This window comes from Rattus norvegicus, chromosome 10, assembly GCF_021556685.1.
Source record: "Rattus norvegicus strain SHRSP/BbbUtx chromosome 10, alternate assembly SHRSP_T2T, whole genome shotgun sequence".
NCBI classification, from domain to species: domain Eukaryota; kingdom Metazoa; phylum Chordata; class Mammalia; order Rodentia; family Muridae; genus Rattus; species Rattus norvegicus.
In genome coordinates this window covers 96,077,418-96,101,089 of record NC_141543.1, presented here as the reverse complement: position 1 = coordinate 96,101,089, position 23,672 = coordinate 96,077,418, and the positions used below count along the sequence as shown (strand labels likewise).

The following is a 23,672-nucleotide window of genomic DNA, read 5'->3' as shown; positions in this document are numbered from 1 at the left end:
ATGAATGTGAACATCCATATAGTAAAAATAAAGATACAAAATAAAAAAATTGAAGTCCACATTTTATAAGAGAAGGGCAACACTCATTTGCAATATATCGACTCAAGTAAGGAAAAGTTGAGCGAGCGCTGACTCCCAAGATTTAGTCTATAGCAGTCAGATAATGATACAGAGACAGCAGCTAGCTTACTACAGAGGGTTTCCAATTACTATGCACATTACTCAACCATAAAGCCATTTTCATTTTGTTAAAAGATTGGATGAATTAGGGAAACCAGTATCCCTAATACATGAGAAATGTAATAGTAATAGTACATACCAACATAATGTCTGTGATAACCAGACGTGTCTTCATATGCTAAAACTCACTATAAGAAGAAAGTACTTCTTTGGTCAAATACCACAGTAATAAATAATAATTTAGTTTCTGTCAATTACTCTAATGTCTAAGATTAATAATAAAAACGTGAGATATAAATTAAGATATATAATATAAAAAGACAGAGTTGAAGAAAACTTAGTCCACTGAGCATTTTTTTATATAAGCATGAGAGCTGAGTTCGATCCCCAGAATGCACATAACAAACAGGCCTGATGGTCCAGCACTTGTAATCCCAGTATTGGGAGGTGCAGATAAGCAGCTCACTGATGCTCAGTATCACCCAGCCTAGCCTATCCTACTGGCTCCAGCCCAGGGCGAGACCTGCCCAGAAACACAAGGTAGAGGGCTGGAGAAAGGGTGCTCTTGTAGAGCTTTGAGTTGTTCCCCAGCACATACATGGTAGCTCCATTAACTTCATTTCCAAGGCATCTGATGCCTTTATCCAAACTCTGTTGGCACAAACATTCATGCAGGCAAAAACTCCACACACACAACATTAATAAATCTTTTAAAATACCTTTAAGGATCCTTAAAAAATTAAGGTGTACAACACCAGAGGGACAACACTCAAGGTCATTCTCTGGTTGCCACAAACATATGTACCAAACACACACACACACACACACACACACACACACACACACACACACACACACGACTCACATACATCAGTGCATCCATAAACATGAGTAGACATATAAAGATAAACAATAAATAAATTATAATATTTGAAAAGTAAATAAAAGTATCCAATAAGATAAAAAAATAAATAAATACCTAAATCTGAACATTTTCAGGATACAGGAAATAAAGACAAAATGTTCTTTCTAAAGAAAGTTGTTAAGTGACTTGCAGATAGAGCTTTAGTCTATTCCCTTGTTATTCCTGAAGATTATTTTTATTTAATGAAAACTAAGACTTACCTTCATACTAGGAATAAATTCTTCCCTAAATTCTGCAAAAGCCCTTTTGATGCAGGGGCACTGGTTTTGGAAACTCCCATACTCATGACCACAGACACAGGGATGGTGGTTTCTCTAAGACTCACCGGGCAGGCCTTCTGCCAGCTTCTCTAGTGCTTTTTCTGAGAGGTGAATCTGCATCTTCCCCAGAGTGTCCTCCAAACTGGTTACATCAATTTTTCTTTCTTAGAAAAGCAAGAGGGACGGAAGGTAAGAAAGACAGTTTTCTTTTTCTTTCTTTTTTTCGGAGCTGGTGACCAAACCCAGGGCCTTGTGCTTGCTAGGCACGCGCTCTACCACTGAGCTAAATCCCCAACCCCAGAAAGACAGTTTTTAAAAAATATATTCATTTCTGGCTATTATTGACTTGACTGGCAAGTGCTATTGAAGGAAAATATATAATTTATATTTCTGCATTGTAATTTAATATTTTATAGGACTAGCAGAACTTTAACTTGGCTTTTCTAGTTATCCAGGAAAAAAGAAAGATAGTTAATTTAAAATCTATTTCCTATTGAGATAAACTGAGATAGCAAAATACAAAAGCATTTTATGATTTAAAGTACAAAAATCACAGATTTCATACTTTTAAACATAGCAAGAAATTATCGGTTGCCTGAGCTTCCACTGTGCAGTAACTGTTAATCGTTCAGGGCAGTGAGTGTTGTATACCCCTTAATCTGACCTTTTTCAACTTAAGGTTTTTCATCTTATATTTCTTCTCCTTATTCCTGTTTGTTCATATTTGCTTTCTGCCCTCACTGCCCCTCCTAAACCCCCGACTCTTCTTTGGTCTTTGAAAAACCAATTATCATGGTGAAAAATATTTTTTTGATAAGACAAAAATACAACTGGAGAGATGGTTCAAGCATGAATAGCACTTGCAACAATGTCATGAGAACAGGAATTCCAGCACTCACATGGCAGGCACTCATGATAGGTGATAGAGAGCTCTTTAAATCTCATGAAGACTTAAAGAGGATATAAATAATTCCCTTAAAGATATACAGGAAAACACAATGAAGCAGGTAGAAACCCTTAAAGAGGAAACAAATAAAGAAATCCTATAAAGAAATACAGGAAAATACAATCAAACAGGTGAAGAAAATGAATAAAAGGTCCAAGACCCAAAAATGGAAGTAGAAGCAATAGAGAAAACACAAATGGAGGCAACCCTGGAGACGGAAATCCTAGGAAAGAGAACAGGAACTACAGACACAAGCATCACCAACAGAATATTAAGAGATGGAACAGAGGATCTCATGTTTAGAAGATACCATAAAAGAAATTGATATATCAGTCAAATAAAATGCCAAAATGTAAAAAGTTCCTAACTCAAAACATCAGCAAAATTTGGGACATTATGAGAAGACCAAACCTAAGAATAGAAGAGGATGTAGAAGAAAACTTCTCTAACCCAAAGAAAGAGATGGCTATAACAATATAAGAAGCTTACAGAATGCCAAATAGATTGGACCAGAAAAGAAAATATTCAAGCCACATAATAAAAAAAACACTAAATGTAGAGAACAAAAAAAGAATATATAAGCTACAAGGGGGAAAAGGCCACGTAATATATAAAGACAGACCTATCAGAGTTATATCCAACTTCTCAACAGAGAGTCTAAAAGCCAGACAATTCTAGACAGATGTCTTGCAAACCCTAAGAGACTACAGCCCAGACTACTATACCCAGAAAAAGTCTTAATAACTACAGATAGAGAAGCCAAGACATCCCATTACAAGACCAAATTTAAGTAATATCTTTCTACTAACCAGCCATATAACACAGAGAGGCTAACTGTACCCAAGAAAATACAAAAAAATTAATCACAAAACCAAAAGAAGAGAATTTTACACACACACACAAAGAAACACACAAACACACACATGTACACACACATATGGTGTCACCTCCAACATCAAAATAACAGGAACTAAATCATTGGTCATTAAGATGTCTCAACATCAACAGACTCAATTCACCAATAAAAAGACACAGGCTAACAGAGTGGATACCTAAGCAAGACCCATCATTCTACTATATACAAGAAATACACCTAAGCAACAAAGATGGATACTACCTCAGAGTAGAGAGCTGGCAAAAGGTTTTCCAAGCAAATGAACCCAAGATACAAGCTGAAGTACGAACTACAATATCTAATAAAGTATATTTTTGATAACCAAAAGTTATCAAAAGAGATGGGGAAGGACACCTCATATTTATCAAAGAAATCCACCATGTTGACCTCTCAACTCTGAACATCTATGTCCTAAATATAAGGGTACCCACATCTGTAAAAGAAACTTTACTAAAACTCAAATCATACACTGAACCCCACAATAATAGCAGGGGACTTCAATACCCCACTCTCACCAGTGGGCAGGTCATCAAAACAGAGAAATGATAAAACAGATGCTATGAACCAAACAGATTTAACAGATATCTACAGAACGTTTCACCCCAAAACAAAGGAATATACCTTATTCTCAACACCTCCTGGAACCTTCTCAAAAAACTGACCATATAATCGGGTACAAAGCAAGAGCTCTACTTGGTCAGGGAAGAAATAAAGGATGAAATTAAAGACTTTCTATAATCCTATGAAAATAAAGGCACAACATACCCAAACTTATGGGACACAGTGAAAACAGTATTAAGAGGAAAGTTCACAGCACTACATGCCTTCATAGAGAAATTGGAGAGATCTCACACTAGCAATTTAGCAGCACACCTGAAAGCTCCAGATGAAAAAGAAGCAAACACCCAAGAGGAGTTAGATGGCAGAAAGCAAAGTCAGGGCAACATTAATTAATTAGAAAAAAAGAGAACAACACCAAGAATCAACAAAACCAAGAGCTGGTTCTTCGGGAAAAAAAAAATCAACAAACCCTCAATCAAACTAACTAAACAGCACAGAGAAAGTATCCAAATTAACAAAGTTAGAAATGAAAAGGGAGACAACAGAAAATAAGAACATTCAAAACAATCATTAGGACTTACTTCAAAAGCCTACACTCCACAAAACTGGAAAATCTAAATGAAACGGATGATTTTCTAGACAGATACCACTTACCAAAGTTAAGGTATCTTCCTAAATTATTCAAACAGTCCCACAGCCACTAAGGAAACAGCAGTCATTAAAAGTTTCCCAACTGGTTTGCAACCCCATAAGTATAACAATACCAACCAACCAGAGCTCCCAGGGACTAAACCACCATCCAAAGAGTACACATGGACAGACCCATGGCTCCAACTGCATACGTAGCAGAGGATGGCCTTGTTGGGCACCAAAGGGAGGAGAAGCCCTTGGTCCTGCCAAGGCTGCACCCCACAGTGTAGGGGAATGTCAGGGCAGGGAGGTGGGAAGGGGTGGGTGGATGGGGGAAAGGGGCTAACATTTGAGACATAAATAAAAAATATCCAATAAGAAATTTTTAAAAATAAAAAGGTAAAACTAAAACACTAAGAAAAAAAATTCGGCTAACCAAATAAAGCCCAGGACCAGATAGTTTTATTGTAGAATTCTGCAAGACTCCCAAAGACGTCTCCTCAAACTATTCCACAAAATAGAAACAGAAGGACGACTACCTAATTCATTCTATGAGGCCTCAGTTACCCTGATGCCTAAACCACACGAAGATTCAACAAAGAAAGAGAACTTCAGGCCAATTTTGCTTATGAACATTGATGCAAAAATACTCGGTAAAATTCCTGCAAAGCGAATACAAGAACACATCAAAACCACCATTCACCACAATCAAGTAGGCTTCATCCCAGGAATGCAGGGATGTTTCAATATATAAAAATCCATCAATGTAATCCACTGTGTAAACAAATGGAAAGAAAAAAGTCACATGATCATCTCATTAGATTTTGAAAATGCCTTCGACAAAATACAATACCCCTTCATGTTAAGAGTCTTAGAGAGAACAGGGATTCAAGGTCCATGCCTAAACAGAATAAGAGCAATAAACAGCAAGCCAATAGTCAACATCAAGTTAAATGGAGAGAAACTTAAAGCAATCAGAGACAAGACAAGGCTGCCCACCCTCTGCCTATCTATTCAACATAGTACCTGAAGTTCTAGCTAGAGCAATAAAACAACAAAACGTGATCAAGGGGATACATATTGGAAAGGAAGAAGTCAAGATACTACTATTCGCAGATGATATGATAGTATACATAAGCGATCCCCAAAATTCTCCCAGAGAACACTTACAGCTGACAAACAACTTCAACAAAGTGGCTAGATATAAAATTAACCCTAAGAAATCAGTAGCCCTCTTCTATACAAATGATAAGTGAGCAGAGAAATAAATTAGGGAAACAATGCCCTTCACAATAGCTACAAATAATATAAATATCTTGGTGTAACTCTAACCAACCAAGTGAAAGATCTGTCTGACAAGAACTTCAAGTCCCTGAAGAAAGAACTGAAGATGAATGTTCTCATGAGTCATGAGGATTAACAGTGAAAACGGCCATCTTACCAGAAACAGTCTACAGATTCAGTGCAATCCTCATCAAAATTCCAACACATTTTTTACAAACATTGAAAGAGCAATTTTCAGCTTCATATGGAAAAACAAAGAACCCAGGATGGCCAAAACAATCCTACAGTAATAAGAACTTCTGGGGGAATCACCATCCCTTACCTCAAGCTGTACTCCAGAGCAACAGTGATAAAAACTGCACGGTATTGATACAGAAGCAGACAAGTTGATCAATGGAATAGAATCAAAGAATCAGAAATAATCCCACACACCTATGGACACTTAGTTTTTGACAAAGAAGCCAAAAATCATACAAGGGAAAAGAAAGCATCATCAGCAAATGGTGTTGGTGTAACTGGATGTCTCCAAGTAGATCCATGTTCATCACCCTGCACAAGCTTCAAGTCCAAGTGGATCAAGAGCCTCAGCATAAAACTGGATACACTAAACCTAATAGAAGAGAAAACGGAAAATGCCCTTGAATGCATTGGTACAGGTGACAATTTCCTGAACAGAACACCAATGGTTCAGGCTCTAAGATCAATAATTGATAAATGGGACCTCACAAAACTGAAAAGCTCTGTAAGGCAAAGAACACTGCCAATAGGACAAAATGGGAGCCTACAGAAAGGGAAAAGTTTTTCACTAACCCTACATCTGACAGGTGGTCAATATTCAATATATATATATATATATATATATATATATATATATATATATATATATAAAAACTCAAGAAGTTAGACTCCAAAAACTAAATAACACAATTAAAAACTAGGGTACAGAGCTAAACAGAATTTTCAAGAAAAAACTTGAATAGGCAAAACACACTTTAAAAAAATGCTCAACATCATTAGTCATCAGGGAAATGCAAATTAAAATGACTCTGAGATTCCACCTCACACCAATCAGAATGGCTAAGATCAAAAACTCAAGTGACAGCACATGCTGGTGAGGATGTGGAGAAAGGGGAACACTCCTCCATTGCTAGTCAGATCACAAACTTGTACAACCATTCTAGAAGTCAGTCTGGCAGTTTCTCAGCTATATCGCTCCTGGGCATATACCCAAAAGATGCTCCACCATACCACAAGGACACATGTTTCACTATGTTCATGGCGGCATTATTCATAACTGGAAACAACCTGGATATCCCTCAACTGAAGAATGGACACAGAAACTGGGGGGGGGGGTTGCTTGTTTTTGTATTGTTTTGTTGTTGTTTTTGTGTGTGTTTTTTTTTACACAGTGAAATACTTTTCAGCTATTAAAAACATCATGAATTTGGCAGGCAAGTAGACGGAACTAGATGCGTATCATCTTTAATGAGGTAACCCAGACCCAAAAGGACATTGTGGTATGTACTTACTGATAAGTGGATATTAGCCATAAAGTGCAGAATACCCATGATACACACTACAGACCCAGAAGTTTAACAGGAAGGAAGGTCTGAGTGAGGATGCTGGAGACCCACTCAGAAGGGAGGACAGAGTAGTCATAGCAACCAGAGGTAGGGAGGGAACTGAGTAGGAGAGAGGAGGGAAAGGGGAAGAGAGGGGCAGGATCAGGTATGAGGAGAGAGAGACAGGAGAGAGGCCCCGAGGAGAGGGAATGGAAATCTGCAGATGCTGGGGCTGGGGGAATGGGGAGAATCTCTGGAAAGTCCCAGAGATATAAGATGGGGAGGCTCCCAGAAGTCAATGCAGGTAACCTCAGCCAAGATGCCTAACAGTGGGGACATGAACTTGAAGAGGTCACCTCCTATAGCTAGGCAGGACCCTCCACTGGGGTATAAGGGCACTAACCCTCCCACAAAACTTCTGGCCCCAAATTAGCCCTGTCTAAAAGAAATACAGGGACAAAGATGGAGGAAAACCCATTCCATGGGCAAGCACCCGTCCCTGACACTAATAATGATGCTCTGTTAGGCTTTGCAGACAGGAGCCTTGCATAACTGTCCTCTGAGAGGCTCTATCTACCCAGCAGCTGACTCAGATGCAGATTCCCACAGCCAAACATTAGACAGAGGTTGGGGACTCTTATGGAAGGGTTGGAGGAAGGATGGAAAGCCCTGAAGGAGATGGAAACCCCAAAGGAAGACCAACAGAGTTAATTAATCTGTACCCCTTGGAGCTGTCAGAGACTGAACCACCAACCAAAGAATATCACTGGCTGTAATGAGGCCATATGTAGCAGATGTGCAGCTAAGTCTCCATGTGGGTCCCCCAACAGCTAGAACAGGGCTCTCCCTAAAGCTGTAGCCTGACTGTAGTATTCATTTCCCAACAGTGCTGCCTTGTCTGGCCTCAGTGGGAGAGGATGCACCTAATCTTGCAGAGACTTGATGCACCGGGTGGGGAGATGCCCAGAGTGGGGAAATATCTAGGGTGGGAGAATAGCCAGGGTGGGTCCCACCCTCTTAGAGGAGAAGGGGGGAGGGAGGGATGGAGGCAGGGAGGGAAGGACTCTGAGAGGGGGGACCAGGAGGGGTGGCAGCATTTGGGATGTAAATAAATAATTTTTAAAAAAGCTATCCCTGGTCCTGTAAAGTAACCCTCCATCCATACTCCTGTTAGTAACTGCAAAAAACTCCATTGTTCAAGTTGGACCTTGGAGAAATCATTAACTTGGTCCATCGTGGATTCCCTTTTTGGAGTAAGGATGTTGCGTATGGATGGATGAATATGAAGTTTTTTGTTGTTGTTTTTTTTTTTTTTTTTGAGCTGGGGACCGAACCCAGGGCCTTGTGGTTGCTAGGCAAGCGCTCTACCACTGAGCTAAATCCCCAACCCCGGATATGAAGTTTTTAAGATAGTGTATTTTTAAGTGATTTGGAGGTAATGAATTTGTAACTTTATAGATTCTTTTCATGATTTTATAGGCCTGACTAGAGCTCAATTCTACAGCAAATGTTTATTAACTACAAGTTAGGCGAAGACCTTTGCCCTCCTTTGCTGTCTCAGACTCAATATCATCCTTTGCAGAGGGGTGTAGGCCGTCTGATCATCTCTCCCTTAGAAGCCAAATGGAATAAGATTTTTTAAAAAATGAGTGGTTCTTAATTGTGACCTAGTAACCTAGTTTTAGCACAAAGATCAGGGCTAAATTAAACACTTCAAAAGTTGAGTCAGTGTTGGTAGTGGAGTTTGAATAAAAGGGTCTTTTCTAGACCAGCATGTCGACGTTCTACAGGAGACCGATTTGTCATCATTGAAAGAGAGCAGTAGAGATTAATAACAATCCAGATTCTATACAGGAAGACTGAACTTTCTCTTTTGACACTGATTCTGTTATGTTTTCTGAGTCAAATTTCTTACCAAATACTACTGTTTATTATGCAGACCTTCCATAGAGGTAGAATGGATTAAAGGAAGTATAAATATGCCCTCTGGATACGAGAGTAGTGTGGCTAGGAAGAAATGTTAATGCTTTCACTGATCTCTGAGGGCCTTTGTATCACTCACATTAACTGAGCCCGGTAAATCAGTTCCATACAAGACACAAATAATGGCTCTCCCAGTGATGTGGAGATTTTCTCAGGCAACCTGGAAGCCGTCCTTTCACAGACACAGAAAGGACTCCGGAATTTCCTCCCATGGTCCTCATCTCATTTTTCACCATACCTCCTTGCCCATTTAATCTCACTTTAAACGCTGGGGCTCTCAATGGATTAAAGACTAAGAACCAGTGATTCCTTATTCTTTGATAATTTCACACACTATGCACTGAGGTTTGGGCTTTCTCATCCCCTGAAAATCACCAGTCTCCTCTGTAGAAACCTTCACAGCAATTCTCCCCACCTTCACATTCTTTCCCCCACTGAGTCTAAGGTTATTTGCATGAGAAGGAGTTTAGTCACTGGAACATGAACAACTTATCAGGGACTTCACAGCTGAGGAAAATGATAGCCCCTCCCCCCCCTGTACCTACCAACTAATCACAGCCTCCCTTCAGTGAGGGGGGAGGACCTCATGAGCCCCCACACAAGCGTGATGGAATAGCGACAGGGCCACTCTTGATTAGGTAACCCCAGCTTCAGTGAGTTCACCAATACAGTGAGTTAAGATCCATTCTTTTTCAGGTATGGTGGGATTTCTTAAACTAAAAGTACCCGTTTCTTAGTGTTTCTTAGGAAAAAAAGAAAACAGTAATCCCTCCTAAAGTTTTCTTTGAGTGATTCTCTGCTTAAGTAGGAAAATAGGATTGCATTGTAAAGGACTTGGGGGAAATCAAGCTGGTACTGACTCAGAAGCCTTCTCACTGATGGAGCTTTTAATAGTGATGGAAGGTGCTACAAAAGCTGCTGAGGGAGAAATGTTATCAACTGTCTACCCAGCTGCGGACCCTTCCAATTGCCATAGCAACTGGTCCAGGGAGAAAGTGCCCATTGGTGCAATAGGGACACTACCTATGCTCAAGTAGTCAACTCTACATCCAGGTACATATAGACAACATTAACTGGATGCAGTAGGTCACCTGCACATATGTATATGTATATGTATATATGTATATATACAATATATATATATATAAAGACAACAATTTGAGAGAAGGTTGCGGAAGGCACATAGGAGGAGATGGGGAAAGGTGGGGTAGATATGACAGAAACATATGCTACTCATGTATTAAAGTCACAAAAACAATAAAATTAAAATAAAGCCAGTATCTTTACTAGCTATTTAAAAATAAGAAAGAATAGGGTTGTAGAAAATATTCTAAATGGACATATAAACTCCTCTGAGGAACATGACCTGTCATTTCATAGTCTCACCTTCAGTTGGCAGGATATCCATCAATTCCGAGGGTTCCTGAACTTCAGGTTCTAATTCCTCGTGTTTAGAAATGCTTTTCTTGTCGACATCTCTTCCTTCAAAGCAAAAGAAATACTTTTGGAAATATTGTGCATAGGCACAAATTCCCCTAAAACACACACACACACACACACACACACACACACAACACACACACACACAACACACACACACACGCGCACACACACACACACACAACACACACACACACGCGCGCACACACACACAATTTTACTGTTACTATAGAGACCTTTCAGTATACCCACTGGATCTTGAAGGCATGTCTTGAATTCTAGAATAACCTGTAATTTAAGGGTGAAGCAAAAGACCAGGTAGTTGTAAATCCAGCTGTTCCACAGATGATTGATTCTAGGCCCAGCAGGAGAAAACAAAACACAGGGATGCTCAGCCCCCTTATAGGACATAGCAGAGTATTTGGGCACACCCTATATACATCCTCCTAGACATTTTAATCATCTCTAGATTAATTAACTTTAATTCTGGTACAATGTAAGTACTATGCAAATATAAGTAGATATATGGTTATTAAGTGCCCAGAAAATATTTGGTGAATGAATGAATGGTTAAAAAACATCACTTTACATTACTAAATTAAAAGGAAAAGTTTATTCTTGCCAAAACTAAAGGAACACTATCCAAAACATCAGCTTCAAGCTCCAAATTCTCTTGTGGTGCAATGCGATGGGATCACTTACTATGAACGGCTAACTTTGAGGCTGACTCAGTAAGTTCCTCGGGAACCAGTTTGAATGCCATGTTTCCAAGTAGATTGTCAAGGTCACGGACATCAACATGCATCACTACAAAAGGCAGAGGCCAGAGGAAGTGAACGCAAGTTAAAGTGAATGGATGACAAATCTCTCTGTACCATGGTCATCTATGTCACCATAGAAAGAGGCCTCAAGCAAGGTCCTTCAGAGTTAGAGGAAATTGTCACTAAGCTGAAATCAGTTTGCTCTTACTAAATACTGAAAATAAACATATGAAAAAATACAGGTTAAAAGATAATTAGGAAATAATTAAGGTCATCTATAGCAGCTAAACAGCAAATCTAAAAGTTTTAACACAGACAATTAAACAAACAGTAGGATTAATTTGGGCACCAAATCTCAAGCCATGAGCTTCTCTCAAAACTTGATGCCTATCTCAGTTTTGTTCCTTCTGCTGCTGACATTAAAACAAACCTAAAATAAATAGGACATCCTTTAAGAACTAGAGGAGATCACTTATCGGGCAGTACGTTATTAAAATGAATTGATTATATATAATTAATATGTATATATAAATATATGAAATTGACGTGAGTAAAATTAACAAGAAGGGAAAGACAAAAACAAAACAAAGCATTTCCACTAATCTTGCTTCATTTTATTTTATGTGCATGGGTGTTTTGTTTACATGTACATCTGTGTGGCAACTGTGTGGCCGGTGCCTGTGGAGGTCAGGCAACGGTGCCAGATCTCCTGGGACTGGAGTTATGGGTGCTCATGATCTAAGATGGGGGTGCTGAGAATCGAACCTGGGTCTTCTGGAAGAGCAGCCAGTGTTTGCCACTGAGCCATCGCTCCACCTCTAATCCAGGCTCTTGATTTGTATTTCCTTCACTTCCGGTAGCTTTCACACTTTGTGGCAACTAGCGACTAGGAAATACACCCCAAAGGATGGCCGAAAATAGCAATTGTGTTAAAGTCAATGAAACACCTCATGTTCACAAATGCGAACCATGAAATTACTTTGTCCCCAGAATGTGCCCATCTCAATATAATATATAGATAAAATCCTTACTATGGTAAGTGTGTCAGTTCTTTAGCATGCAAGACAGCTTTAGATTAAACAAAAACGTTTCCTTGTTTCGTTTTTTCCCTGTTACAACCCCCTTTCCCTTATCAGTATAGTTACACAACCCCCTCCTGTTGGGGGATGGGCTAGGTACTGTGTAGTCAGATGCTGACCGCTGTACCCAGAGATCTGGTTGCAGTCCTGACATTGCCGTGATATTTAGAGCACCTCCGTGTCTCAATGATGTATAAAGATTCTTTACCATCACCTCTGATTGGTTAATAAAGAGATGATTCAGCCTGTAGCTGGGAGCAGAGAATAGGGCATAACGTCCTATCCCAGTCTGGGGGACCGAAGCAAAGAGGGTGGGCTGACGGGGAGGGGAAAGAAGGTCCAGGAGTCACCCTGAGGCTGTGATGAGAGAACAACCATGAGGTCATACATAGAACAAAAGCAAGACAGGGCAAGACTCAGACTGCAGGTAGAGGACGTGGCTGGGAGCAGGCAGCCTTAGAGGGTTAGAACAGATGAGTGCCTGCTCCGAATAGTGCCTGCAGCCTGTTCATAAATGCATTAGGTCTCAGCATAGTGCCTGCAGCCTGTTCATAAATGCATTAGGTCTCTGTGTCATTTGTTCAGAGCTAAAAGTGGGCTAGAACTGGCATGACAACACCCTGTCATTACTTGGGAGAAAAAGAGACAAAGAAAAGCCCCAGAATCACATCTACCACCTCTTCCACTGTACCCAGTACAGCTCAATAGAAGAATGGAAACCACCAGCATTCCTTGTCCCTGAAGGCAAGATTTAGGATTTAAACAGGCATGTGTATATTTTAGGTGACAATTTATATATTTCTAAATGATAAAGTCATCTGCATCTGAGGCTGTAGAAATTTACTATTATATTTCTAACTTATAAAAGTTACAGGATTATCATAGTATAACTGTGTATACATGGCATATACATATATTACAATTGGCCACTGCAAATTTCTAAGGGTGTAATTACAACTCCCTTATAACTCTGAAGACCTGGTTAATGCTTAACAACAGCCTGGATGACTATGCTACCTCTCTCAAAAGCGTATCAACTGTTTCAAAAGTTAATGTTAGAAATGTTCACCATGAGACGGAAAGGACTTCTCCCACTCCAGCTGTTCTCTAGATGTTCTCTCTCTCTCCACATCTTTTATGACATTTTCCATGTCACTGACATCAATTTCTCCACCTCCAAGGGAAAACAGAGAAATATGAAATGTTGTCTTAATTATTATCCCAAATAACAAAGGGCACGTTAAGGCACAACAACTTGTTGACAATAAACATTAAGTTGCAGACACAGAGAGTTATTTTAATTTTAGAAAATTTTCCACCATGATGATGATTATGAAACAATATCTCACACCTGAAATTCAAGTCACTTAAAGAGTATTTGTAAAATTGGTACAAATACATACGCAATTTGGTGCATGTAATCAGAGTAAAAGTCAAGAGTGAACGAGTTAAGAAAATGTCCATATGCTTAAAAAGTAAGGAGTGTGTTTCTAAATAAACCATATGTCAAATATATTCTAAGTGAAAATGAGACTAAGTATTTAATTTAATGACAATTAGAACTGAGAAATAAAGCAAATACATGTTGAGAAAAACTAGTCTTAAATGTATATACTAGAAAGATGAAAAGACAAATAACATAGGTTTTATCTTAAAAAAATAAAGAACAGCAAAGCTACTCTTCTCTAAAAACAATAGAGAATAGATAATATAGGAAAAGACAGAATTAAAGAAATTTTAAACAGGCAGAATTGATATTATTCCAAGTTAAGTGTTGGAAAGAAAAGCAAAATTGGTAAATACCTGTACTGAGCAACAAAGAAAAAGAGTCAGTTAAAGAAAACACAAACAATGGTTATTATAAACGTCAAAGTAGATACTACTGCCATTCCAACAGATACTAAAATACTCTTAAGAATATTATGGCTATTATACAAGTAATTTGGCTACTTGTAATAAAGGAATGAAATCCTGACAGAACGGTGTTTGACAGTGATGAAGTAACTGTCCACATAGCTGTGCTATAGCAGTCCTAGTGAGACAAAAGCTCCATGGCATGGAGTGTTTTATTTATTATTTTTATAGAACTGGTACCTTAAAATCTTCCCATATGGAAACGTTTCATCTCTAACATAATTGAACACAAACTCCTCCAGTTGATAAAAAGAAAAAGTTTTCTATTTTAATTTTATACATCAGAATATCTCAAATCTAAGAATAATAGCATTACAATAAAATGCCTTTTTTAAAAAAGATTTATTTATTCCATGTATGTGGGTACACTGTAGCTGTCTTCAGACACACCGGAAGAGGGAATCAGATCTACAGTTAGTTTCGAGCCACCATGTGGTTGCTGGGAATTGAACTCATGACCTCTGGAAGAGCAGTCAGTGCTCTAAACCACTGAGCCATCTCTCCAGCCCCACAATAAAATATCTTATGACTGGAGAATCATGCTTTTACATTCATCAGACTGCAAATGCAAGGGTAGTTTTATTAGTATAATGGCTTTTAACAGCCTCAAATTGGAAATATCTTTGATAATAAAATATAAGAACAAATTTTAGTATGCATATAATGCAATATTATAGCAATACTTTGGGAACAATCAACTAGTTAAAAGTCATTCCACACTCCAAATGGAATACTTCAAGATCCCTATTTGATTACAGTTTATTTGTAATATTCAACAATGAGAATTAAGGAACTACTGCTACATGCAATGCTGTGGATGAATCTCAGAGAGTAACATATGATATAATGTTGGATTTAAAACTAATAAATAGTAGACTGTAGACTTGGGATTCATTTATACAAAGTTGAAAACTGAGAACACCAATAATTCTGTGGTCTTTAACTTGGGATAGTAGTCTCTTGGTCTCCATGGGGATATAGTTCCTGAAGCTTCTACACAAAATGACAAGATGATTGAATAGAAATATAAAGTGCTCATCTCCTTAACGAATAAAGAGACAACAAATAAATTGCTATCTTTTGAGAAATCCAGGGAAAGAAAGACAAGCACCTTATAGGTATGAAAACCTGGGGACAGGGCAGCAGAATACAAACTTTAAACGAAAAAAAAAAAACCACCCTAGCAACATAAAATAGTAATTAAAAAAAACTTAACACTGCAAAAGGAGACAAAGAAGGTCATTATATGATGGTCAAGAGGTTGATTTAAAGATGTATAATAGTTTTAAATATATACATAGCCAACATCCAGCTATCAATTTTATGAAACAAACATTATTCTATCTAATAGAAGAGATAGATAACAATATGATACTATGGAGAGACTTTAGTACCCATGTTCATCAGTGAACAGATAAGTCAGAGCAAACCAATAAATGAAGAAACGTAAGTTAGATCCTACTATAGTCCTAATGACACTGACAGGACATTTCATCTAACATCTGCAGAATACACATTATTCTTATCAATGCATAAATATTCTCCATGAAAGAACTGTATTATCATACCATAAAACAAGTATCAATACATTTTCAAAAAATTTTATCGTACCACTTATCTTTTATGGCAAAAAGGATAAAACTAGCAAATTAAAATACTAGCCACCTTGGAAATTATTCAAATTCATGGATTGCTTGACATCTTATTTAGTGAATAATGAGCATAACGAGAATTTTGGTTTCTTTAAAAACACAGAAATACTATAAGAATAGGTTTTCATTCTAATCCAAAATGTAGGATATGGGGCTGCTTCCAATTGTTCCCAGAAACTATCTGATTTGCCTCATGCTCTAGTGAGGTGTGATTTTACCAGCAGCAGATAGTTTCTGCAACTGTGTGACATTTGGAGTGCTGGAAACTTTCCAGTGGGTACATAAATGCCCCAATAGGTGGGTTGCTCTTGTGGTTGATTGCTTTTGATTGTGGTTGGTTTGTTAAGAAGTCATGGACCAAGAAGAAACAAGAAGAAATTAGATATCCCGATGGTGAGAATCAAACTTGCTCCAAGGAGCTCAACACCCCTAATCAGGAGTAAGTCATCTAATCATAATGCCACTCCCTTCCCTTTTTATAATTTTTCTCCTCTATCTAGTGTTGGAGGGGTTGGAAAATGGTGGGGAAGGGGGTAGAGAATGGTAGAAGAAAGAAGAATCCATGAAGTAGACAAAGACCACCTATAAGTGGCACTCAGATGAGAGGCTGGGCAACATGAGAAATTTTATTTCAAATGCCGTAGAGGAAATGGCAAGGGATGAAGGAATGGATATTCTTTTTTCTTTTTTAAAAATTTTTTATTATATATTTCTTTACTTACATTTCAAATGTTATTCCCCTAAATGGTTTTCTGTCCATAAGCTCCCATTCCCTCCCTTTCCCCTCCCCCATATGGGTATTCCCCCTATACATCCCCCTTATTGGCCCCTCCATATTCCCCTGCACTGGGTGTCCAACCTTGCAGGACCAAGGGCTTCCCCTTCCACTGTTGCCCCCACAAGGTTATTCTCTGCTACATATGCAGTTGGAGTCCAGGGTCAGTCCATAGTAGTCTTTTGGTAGTGGTTTAGTCCCTGGAGGCTCTGGTTGGTTGGCATTGTTGTCTTTATGGGGTTTCAAGCTCCTTCAACTCTTTCACTCCTTCCTATAATTCCCCCCAAGGGGGTCCTATTCTCAGTTCAGTGGTTTGCTGCTAGCATTGTCCTCTGTATTGGACGTGTTCTGGATGTGTCTCTCAGGAGAGATCTATATCCAGCCCCTTTCCACATGCATTTTTTAGTTTCATCAACCTTATCTAGTTTTGGTGGCTGTATATATATGGGCCACATGTGTGTCAGGCTCTAGATGGCCATTCCTTGAGTCACTGGTCTAACATTTGCTTCCATATCCCCTTCTATGAATATTTCCCCCATTTAAGAAGAAGTGGAAACCTGCGGATCCCGGCCCGCAGCAGCTCTCTGCTCCCAAACCCTGTGGGAGAGAGACCTCACCGCCTGGTCAGGTGGGCACTCCTGAGGCTGCAGAGCAGAAGAGACCAACAACACTGCCCAACCCTGCCCACATCCCTGGCCCAAGAGGAAACTGTATACGGCCTCTGGGTTCACGTAGAGGAGGCCCCAGGAGCAGCAGGACCGCTGCGTCTGAGACACCGCCAGAACCTGAAGAGACCTACCGGATAAAGAGTTCTCTGCACCAAAATCCCGTGGGAAGCAGAGATAAACCTTCAGAGAGGCAGACATGCCTGGAAAACCAGAAGAGACTGCACTCTGCACACATCTCTGATGCCAGAGGAAAACACCAAAGGCCATCTGGAACCCTGGTGCACGGAAGCTCCCAGAAAGGGCGGCGCAGATCTTCCTGGTTGCTGCCACCACGGAGAGCTCATAAGCAACACCCCACGAGCAAACTTGAGCCTCGGGACCACAAGTAAGACCAACTTTTCTGCTGCAAGTGACCTGCCTGGTGAACTCCAGACACAGGCCCACAGGAACAGCTGAAGACCTGGAGATAGGAAAAACTACACGCCCAAAAGCAGAACATTCTGTCCCCATAACTGGCTGAAAGAAAACAGGAAAACAGGTCTACAGCACTCCTGACACACAGGCTTATAGGACAGTCTAGCGACTGTCAGAAATAGCAGAACAAAGTAACACTAGAGATAATCTGATGGCAAGAGGCAAGCGCAGGAACCCAAGCAACAGAAATCAAGACTACATGGCATCATCAGAGCCCAATTCTCCCACCAAAGCAAACACGGAATATCCAAACACTCCAGAAAAGCAAGATCTAGTTTCAAAATCATATTTGATCATGATGCTGGAGGACTTCAAGAAAGACGTGAAGAACTCCCTTAGAGAAACACAGGAAAACTTAATAAACAAGTGGAAGCCTACCGAGAGGAATCACAAAAATCCCTGAAAGAATTCCAGGAAAACACAATCAAACAGTTGAAGGAATTAAAAATGGAAATAGAAGCAATCAAGAAAGAACACATAGAAACAACCCTGGATATAGAAAACCAAAAGAAGAGACAAGGAGCTGTAGATACGAGCTTCACCAACAGAATACAAGAGATGGAAGAGAGAATCTCAGGAGCAGAAGATTCCATAGAAATCATTGACTCAACTGTCAAAGATAATGTAAAGCGGAAAAAGCTACTGGTCCAAAACATACAGGAAATCCAGGACTCACTGAGAAGATCAAACCTAAGGATAATAGGTATAGAAGAGAGTGAAGACTCCCAGCTCAAAGGACCAGTAAATATCTTCAACAAAATCATAGAAGAAAAGTTCCCTAACCTAAAAAAAGAGATACCCATAGGCATACAAGAAGCCTACAGAACTCCAAATAGAAAAGTTCCCTAACCTAAAAAAAGAGATACCCATAGGCATACAAGAAGCCTACAGAACTCCAAATAGATTGGACCAGAAAAGAAACACCTCCCGTCACATAATAGTCAAAACACCAAACGCACAAAATAAAGAAAGAATATTAAAAGCAGTAAGGGGAAAAGGTCAAGTAACATATAAAGGCAGACCTATCAGAATTACACCAGACTTTTCGCCAGAAACTATGAAAGCCAGAAGATCCTGAACAGATGTCATACAGACCCTAAGAGAACACAAATGCCAGCCCAGGTTACTGTATCCTGCAAAACTCTCAATTAACATAGATGGAGAAACCAAGATATTCCATGACAAAACCAAATTTACACAATATCTTTCTACAAATCCAGCACTACAAAGGATAATAAATGGTAAAGCCCAACATAAGGAGGCAAGCTATACCCTAGAAGAAGCAAGAAACTAATCGTCTTGGCAACAAAACAAAGAGAAGAAAAGCACACGAACATAACCTCATATCCAAAGATTAATTTAACAGGAAGCAATAATCACTATTCCTTAATATCTCTCAACATCAATGGCCTCAACTCCCCAAGAAAAAGACTTAGATTAACAAACTGGATACGGAACGAGGACCCTGCATTCTGCTGCCTACAGGAAACACACCTCAGAGACAAAGACAGACACTATCTCAGAGTGAAAGGCTGGAAAACAACTTTCCAAGCAAATGGTCGGAAGAAGCAAGCTGGAGTAGCCATTCTAATATCAAATAAAATCAATTTTCAACTAGAAGTCATCAAAAAAGATAAGGAAGGACACTTCATATTCATCAAAGGAAAAATCCACCAAGATGAACTCTCAATCCTAAATATCTATGCCCCAAATACAAGGGCACCTACATACGTAAAAGAAACCTTACTAAAACTCAAAGCACACATTGCACCTCACACAATAATAGTAGGAGATTTCAACACCCCACTCTCATCAATGGACAGATCATGGAAACAGAAATTAAACAGAGACGTAGACAGACTAAGAGAATTCATGAACCAAATGGACTTAACAGATATTTATAGAACATTCTATCCTAAAGCAAAAGGATATACATTCTTCTCAGCTCCTCATGGTACTTTCTCCAAAATTGACAATATACTTGGTCAAAAACGGGACTCAACAGGTACAGAAAGATAGAAATAATCTCATGCGTGCTATCAGACCACCACAGCCTAAAGCTGGTCTTCAATAACAATAAGGGAAGAACGCCCACATATACGTGGAAGTTAAACAATGCTCTCCTCAACGATAACCTGGCCAAGGAAGAAATAAAGAAAGAAATTAAAGACTTCTTAGAATTTAATGAAAATGAAGGTACAACATACCCAAACTTATGGGACACAATGAAAGCTGTGCTAAGAGGAAAACTCATAGCTCTGAGTGCCTGCAGAAAGAAACAGGAGAGAGCATATATCAGCAGCTTGACAGCACACCTAAAAGCTCTAGAACAAAAAGAAGCAAATATACCCAGGAGGACTAGAAGGCAGGAAATAATCAAACTCAGAGCTGAAATCAACCAAGTAGAAACGAAAAGGACCATAGAAAGAATCAACAGAATCAAAAGTTGGTTCTTTGAGAAAATCAACAAGATAGATAAACCCTTAGCCAGACTAACCAGAGGTCACAAAGAGTGTATCCAAATTAAGAAAATCAGAAATGAAAAGGGAGACATAACTATAGATTCAGAGGAAATTCAAAAAATCATCAGATCTTACTATAAAAGCCTATATTCAACAAAACTTGAAAATCTGTAGGAAATGGACAATTTCCTAGACAGATACCAGGTACCGAAGTTAAATCAGGAACAGATAAACCAGTTAAACAACCCCATAACTCCTAAGGAAATAGAAGCAGTCATTAAAGGTCTCCCAACCAAAAAGAGCCCAGGTCCAGACGGGTTTAGTGCAGAATTCTATCAGACCTTCATAGAAGACCTCATACCAATACTATCCAAACTATTCCACAAAATTGAAACAGATGGAGCACTACCGAATTCCTTCTATGAAGCCACAATTACTCTTATACCTAAACCACACAAAGACCCAACAAAGAAAGAGAACTTCAGACCAATTTCCCTTATGAATATCGACGCAAAAATACTCAATAAAATTCTGGCAAACTGAATCCAAGAGCACATCAAAACAATAATCCACCATGATCAAGTAGGCTTCATCCCAGGCATGCAGGGATGGTTTAATATACGGAAAACCATCAACGTGATCCATTATATAAACAAACTGAAAGAACAAAACCACATGATCATTTCATTAGATGCTGAGAAAGCATTTGACAAAATTCAACACCCCTTCATGATAAAAGTCCTGGAAAGAATAGGAATTCAAGGCCCATACCTAAACATAGTACAAGCCATATACAGCAAACCAGTTACTAACTTTAAACTAAATGGAGAGAAACTTGAAGCAATCCCACTAAAAGCAGGGACTAGACAAGGCTGCCCACTCTCTCCCTACTTATTCAATGTAGTTCTTGAAGTTCTAGCCAGAGCAATCAGACAACAAAAGGAGGTCAACGGGAAACAGATCAGAAAAGAAGTCAAAATATCACTATTTGCAGATGATATGATAGTATATTTAAGTGATCCCAAAAGTTCCACCAGAGAACTACTAAAGCTGATAAACAACTTCAGCAAAGTGGCTGGGTATAAAATTAACTCAAATAAATCAGTAGCCTTCCTCTACACAAAGGAGAAACAAGCCGAGAAAGAAATTAGGGAAACGACACCCTTCATAGTAGACCCAAATAATATAAAGTACCTCGGTGTGACTTTAACCAAGCAAGTAAAAGATTTGTACAATAAGAATTTCAAGACTCTGAAGAAAGAAATTAAGAAGACCTCAGAAGATGGAAAGATCTCCCATGCTCATGGATTGGCAGGATTAATATAGTAAAAATGGCCATTTTACCAAAAGCAATCTACAGATTCAATGCAATCCCCATCAAAATACCAATCCAATTCTTCAAAGAGTTAGATAGAACAATTTGCAAATTCATCTGGAATAACAAAAAACCCAGGATAGCTAAAACTATCCTCAACAATAAAAGGACTTCAGGGGGAATCACTATCCCTGAACTCAAGCAGTATTACAGAGCAATAGTGATTAAAAACTGCATGGTATTGGTACAGAGACAGACAGATAGACCAATGGAACAGAATTGAAGACCCAGAAATGAACCCACACACCTATGGCACTTGATTTTTGACAAAGGAGCCAAAACCATCAAATGGAAAAAAGATAGCATTTTCAGCAAATGGTGCTGGTTCAACTGGAGGTCAACATGTAGAAGAATGCAGATCGATCCATGCTTATCACCCTGTACAAAGCTTAAGTCCAAGTGGATCAAGGACCTCCACATCAAACCAGATACACTCAAACTAATAGAAGAAAAACTAGGGCAGCATCTCGAACACATGGGCACTGGAAAAAATTTCCTGAACAAAACACCAATGGCTTATGCTCTAAGATCAAGAATTGACAAATGGGATCTCATAAAACTGCAAAGCTTCTGTAAGGCATAGGACACTGTGGTTAGGACAAAATGGCAACCAACAGATTGGGAAAAGATCTTTACCAATCCTCCAACTGATAGAGGGCTTATATCCAAAATATACAAAGAACTCAAGAAGTTAGACTGCAGGGAGACAAATAACCCTATTAAAAAATGGGGTTCAGAGCTAAACAAAGAATTCACAGCTGAGGAATGCCGAATGGCTGAGAAACACCTAAAGAAATGTTCAACATCTTTAGTCATAAGGGAAATGCAAATCAAAACAACCCTGAGATTTCACCTCACACCAGTGAGAATGGCTAAGATCAAAAACTCAGGTGACAGAAGATGCTGGCAAGGATGCGGAGAAAGAGGAACACTCCTCCATTGTTGGTGGGATGCAGACTGGTACAACCATTCTGGAAATCAGTCTGGAGGTTCCTCAGAAAATTGGACATTGAACTGCCTGAGGATCCAGCTATACCTCTCTTGGGCATATACCCAAAAGATGCCCCAACATATAAAAAAGACACGTGCTCCACTATGTTCATCGCAGCCTTATTTATAATAGCCAGAAGCTGGAAAGAACCCAGATGCCCTTCAACAGAGGAATGGATACAGAAAATGTGGTACATCTACACAATGGAATATTACTCAGCTATCAAAAACAATTACTTTATGAAATTCGTAGGCAAATGGTTGGAACTGGAAAATATCATCCTGAGTGAGCTAACCCAATCACAGAAAAACACACATGGTATGCCCTCATTGATAAGTGGCTATTAGCCCAAATGCTTGTATTACCCTAGATGCCTAGAACAAATGAAACTCAAGATGGATGATCAAAATGTGAATGCTTCACTCCTTCTTTAAAAGGGGAACAAGAATACCCTTGGCAGGGAAGAGAGAGGCAAAGATTAAAACAGAGACTGAAGGAACTCCATTCAGAGCCTGCCCCACATGTGGCCCATACATATACAGCCACCCAATTAGACAAGATGGATGAAGCAAAGAAGTGCAGGCCGACAGGAGCCGGATGTAGATCGCTCTTGAGAGACACAGCCAGAATACAGCAAACACAGAGGCGAATGCCAACAGCAAACCACTGAACTGAGAATAGGACCCCCGTTGAAGGAATCAGAGAAAGAACTGGAAGAGCTTGAAGGGGCTTAAGACCCCATATGTACAACAATGCCAAGCAACCAGAGCTTCCAGGGACTAAGCCACTACCTAAAGACTATACATGGACTGACCCTGGACTCTGACCTCATAGGTAGCAGTGAATATCCTAGTA

At 39.2% G+C, this 23,672-nt stretch overlaps 1 protein-coding gene across 1 annotated transcript in view; it reads right to left on the bottom strand.

The window, feature by feature from the left end:
- The window catches only part of Efcab3 (EF-hand calcium binding domain 3), a 506,364-nt gene that overhangs the window by 280,633 nt on the left and 202,059 nt on the right, over positions 1–23,672 (bottom strand). Inside the window, exons 47-50 of the mRNA XM_087572380.1 lie at positions 13,576–13,680; positions 11,369–11,473; positions 10,613–10,708; positions 1,431–1,529 (exon numbers count right to left, since the gene is read on the bottom strand). Coding sequence (XP_087428506.1) covers positions 1,431–1,529; positions 10,613–10,708; positions 11,369–11,473; positions 13,576–13,680 — 405 coding nt within the window. The remainder of the gene's footprint in view (positions 1–1,430; positions 1,530–10,612; positions 10,709–11,368; positions 11,474–13,575; positions 13,681–23,672) is intronic.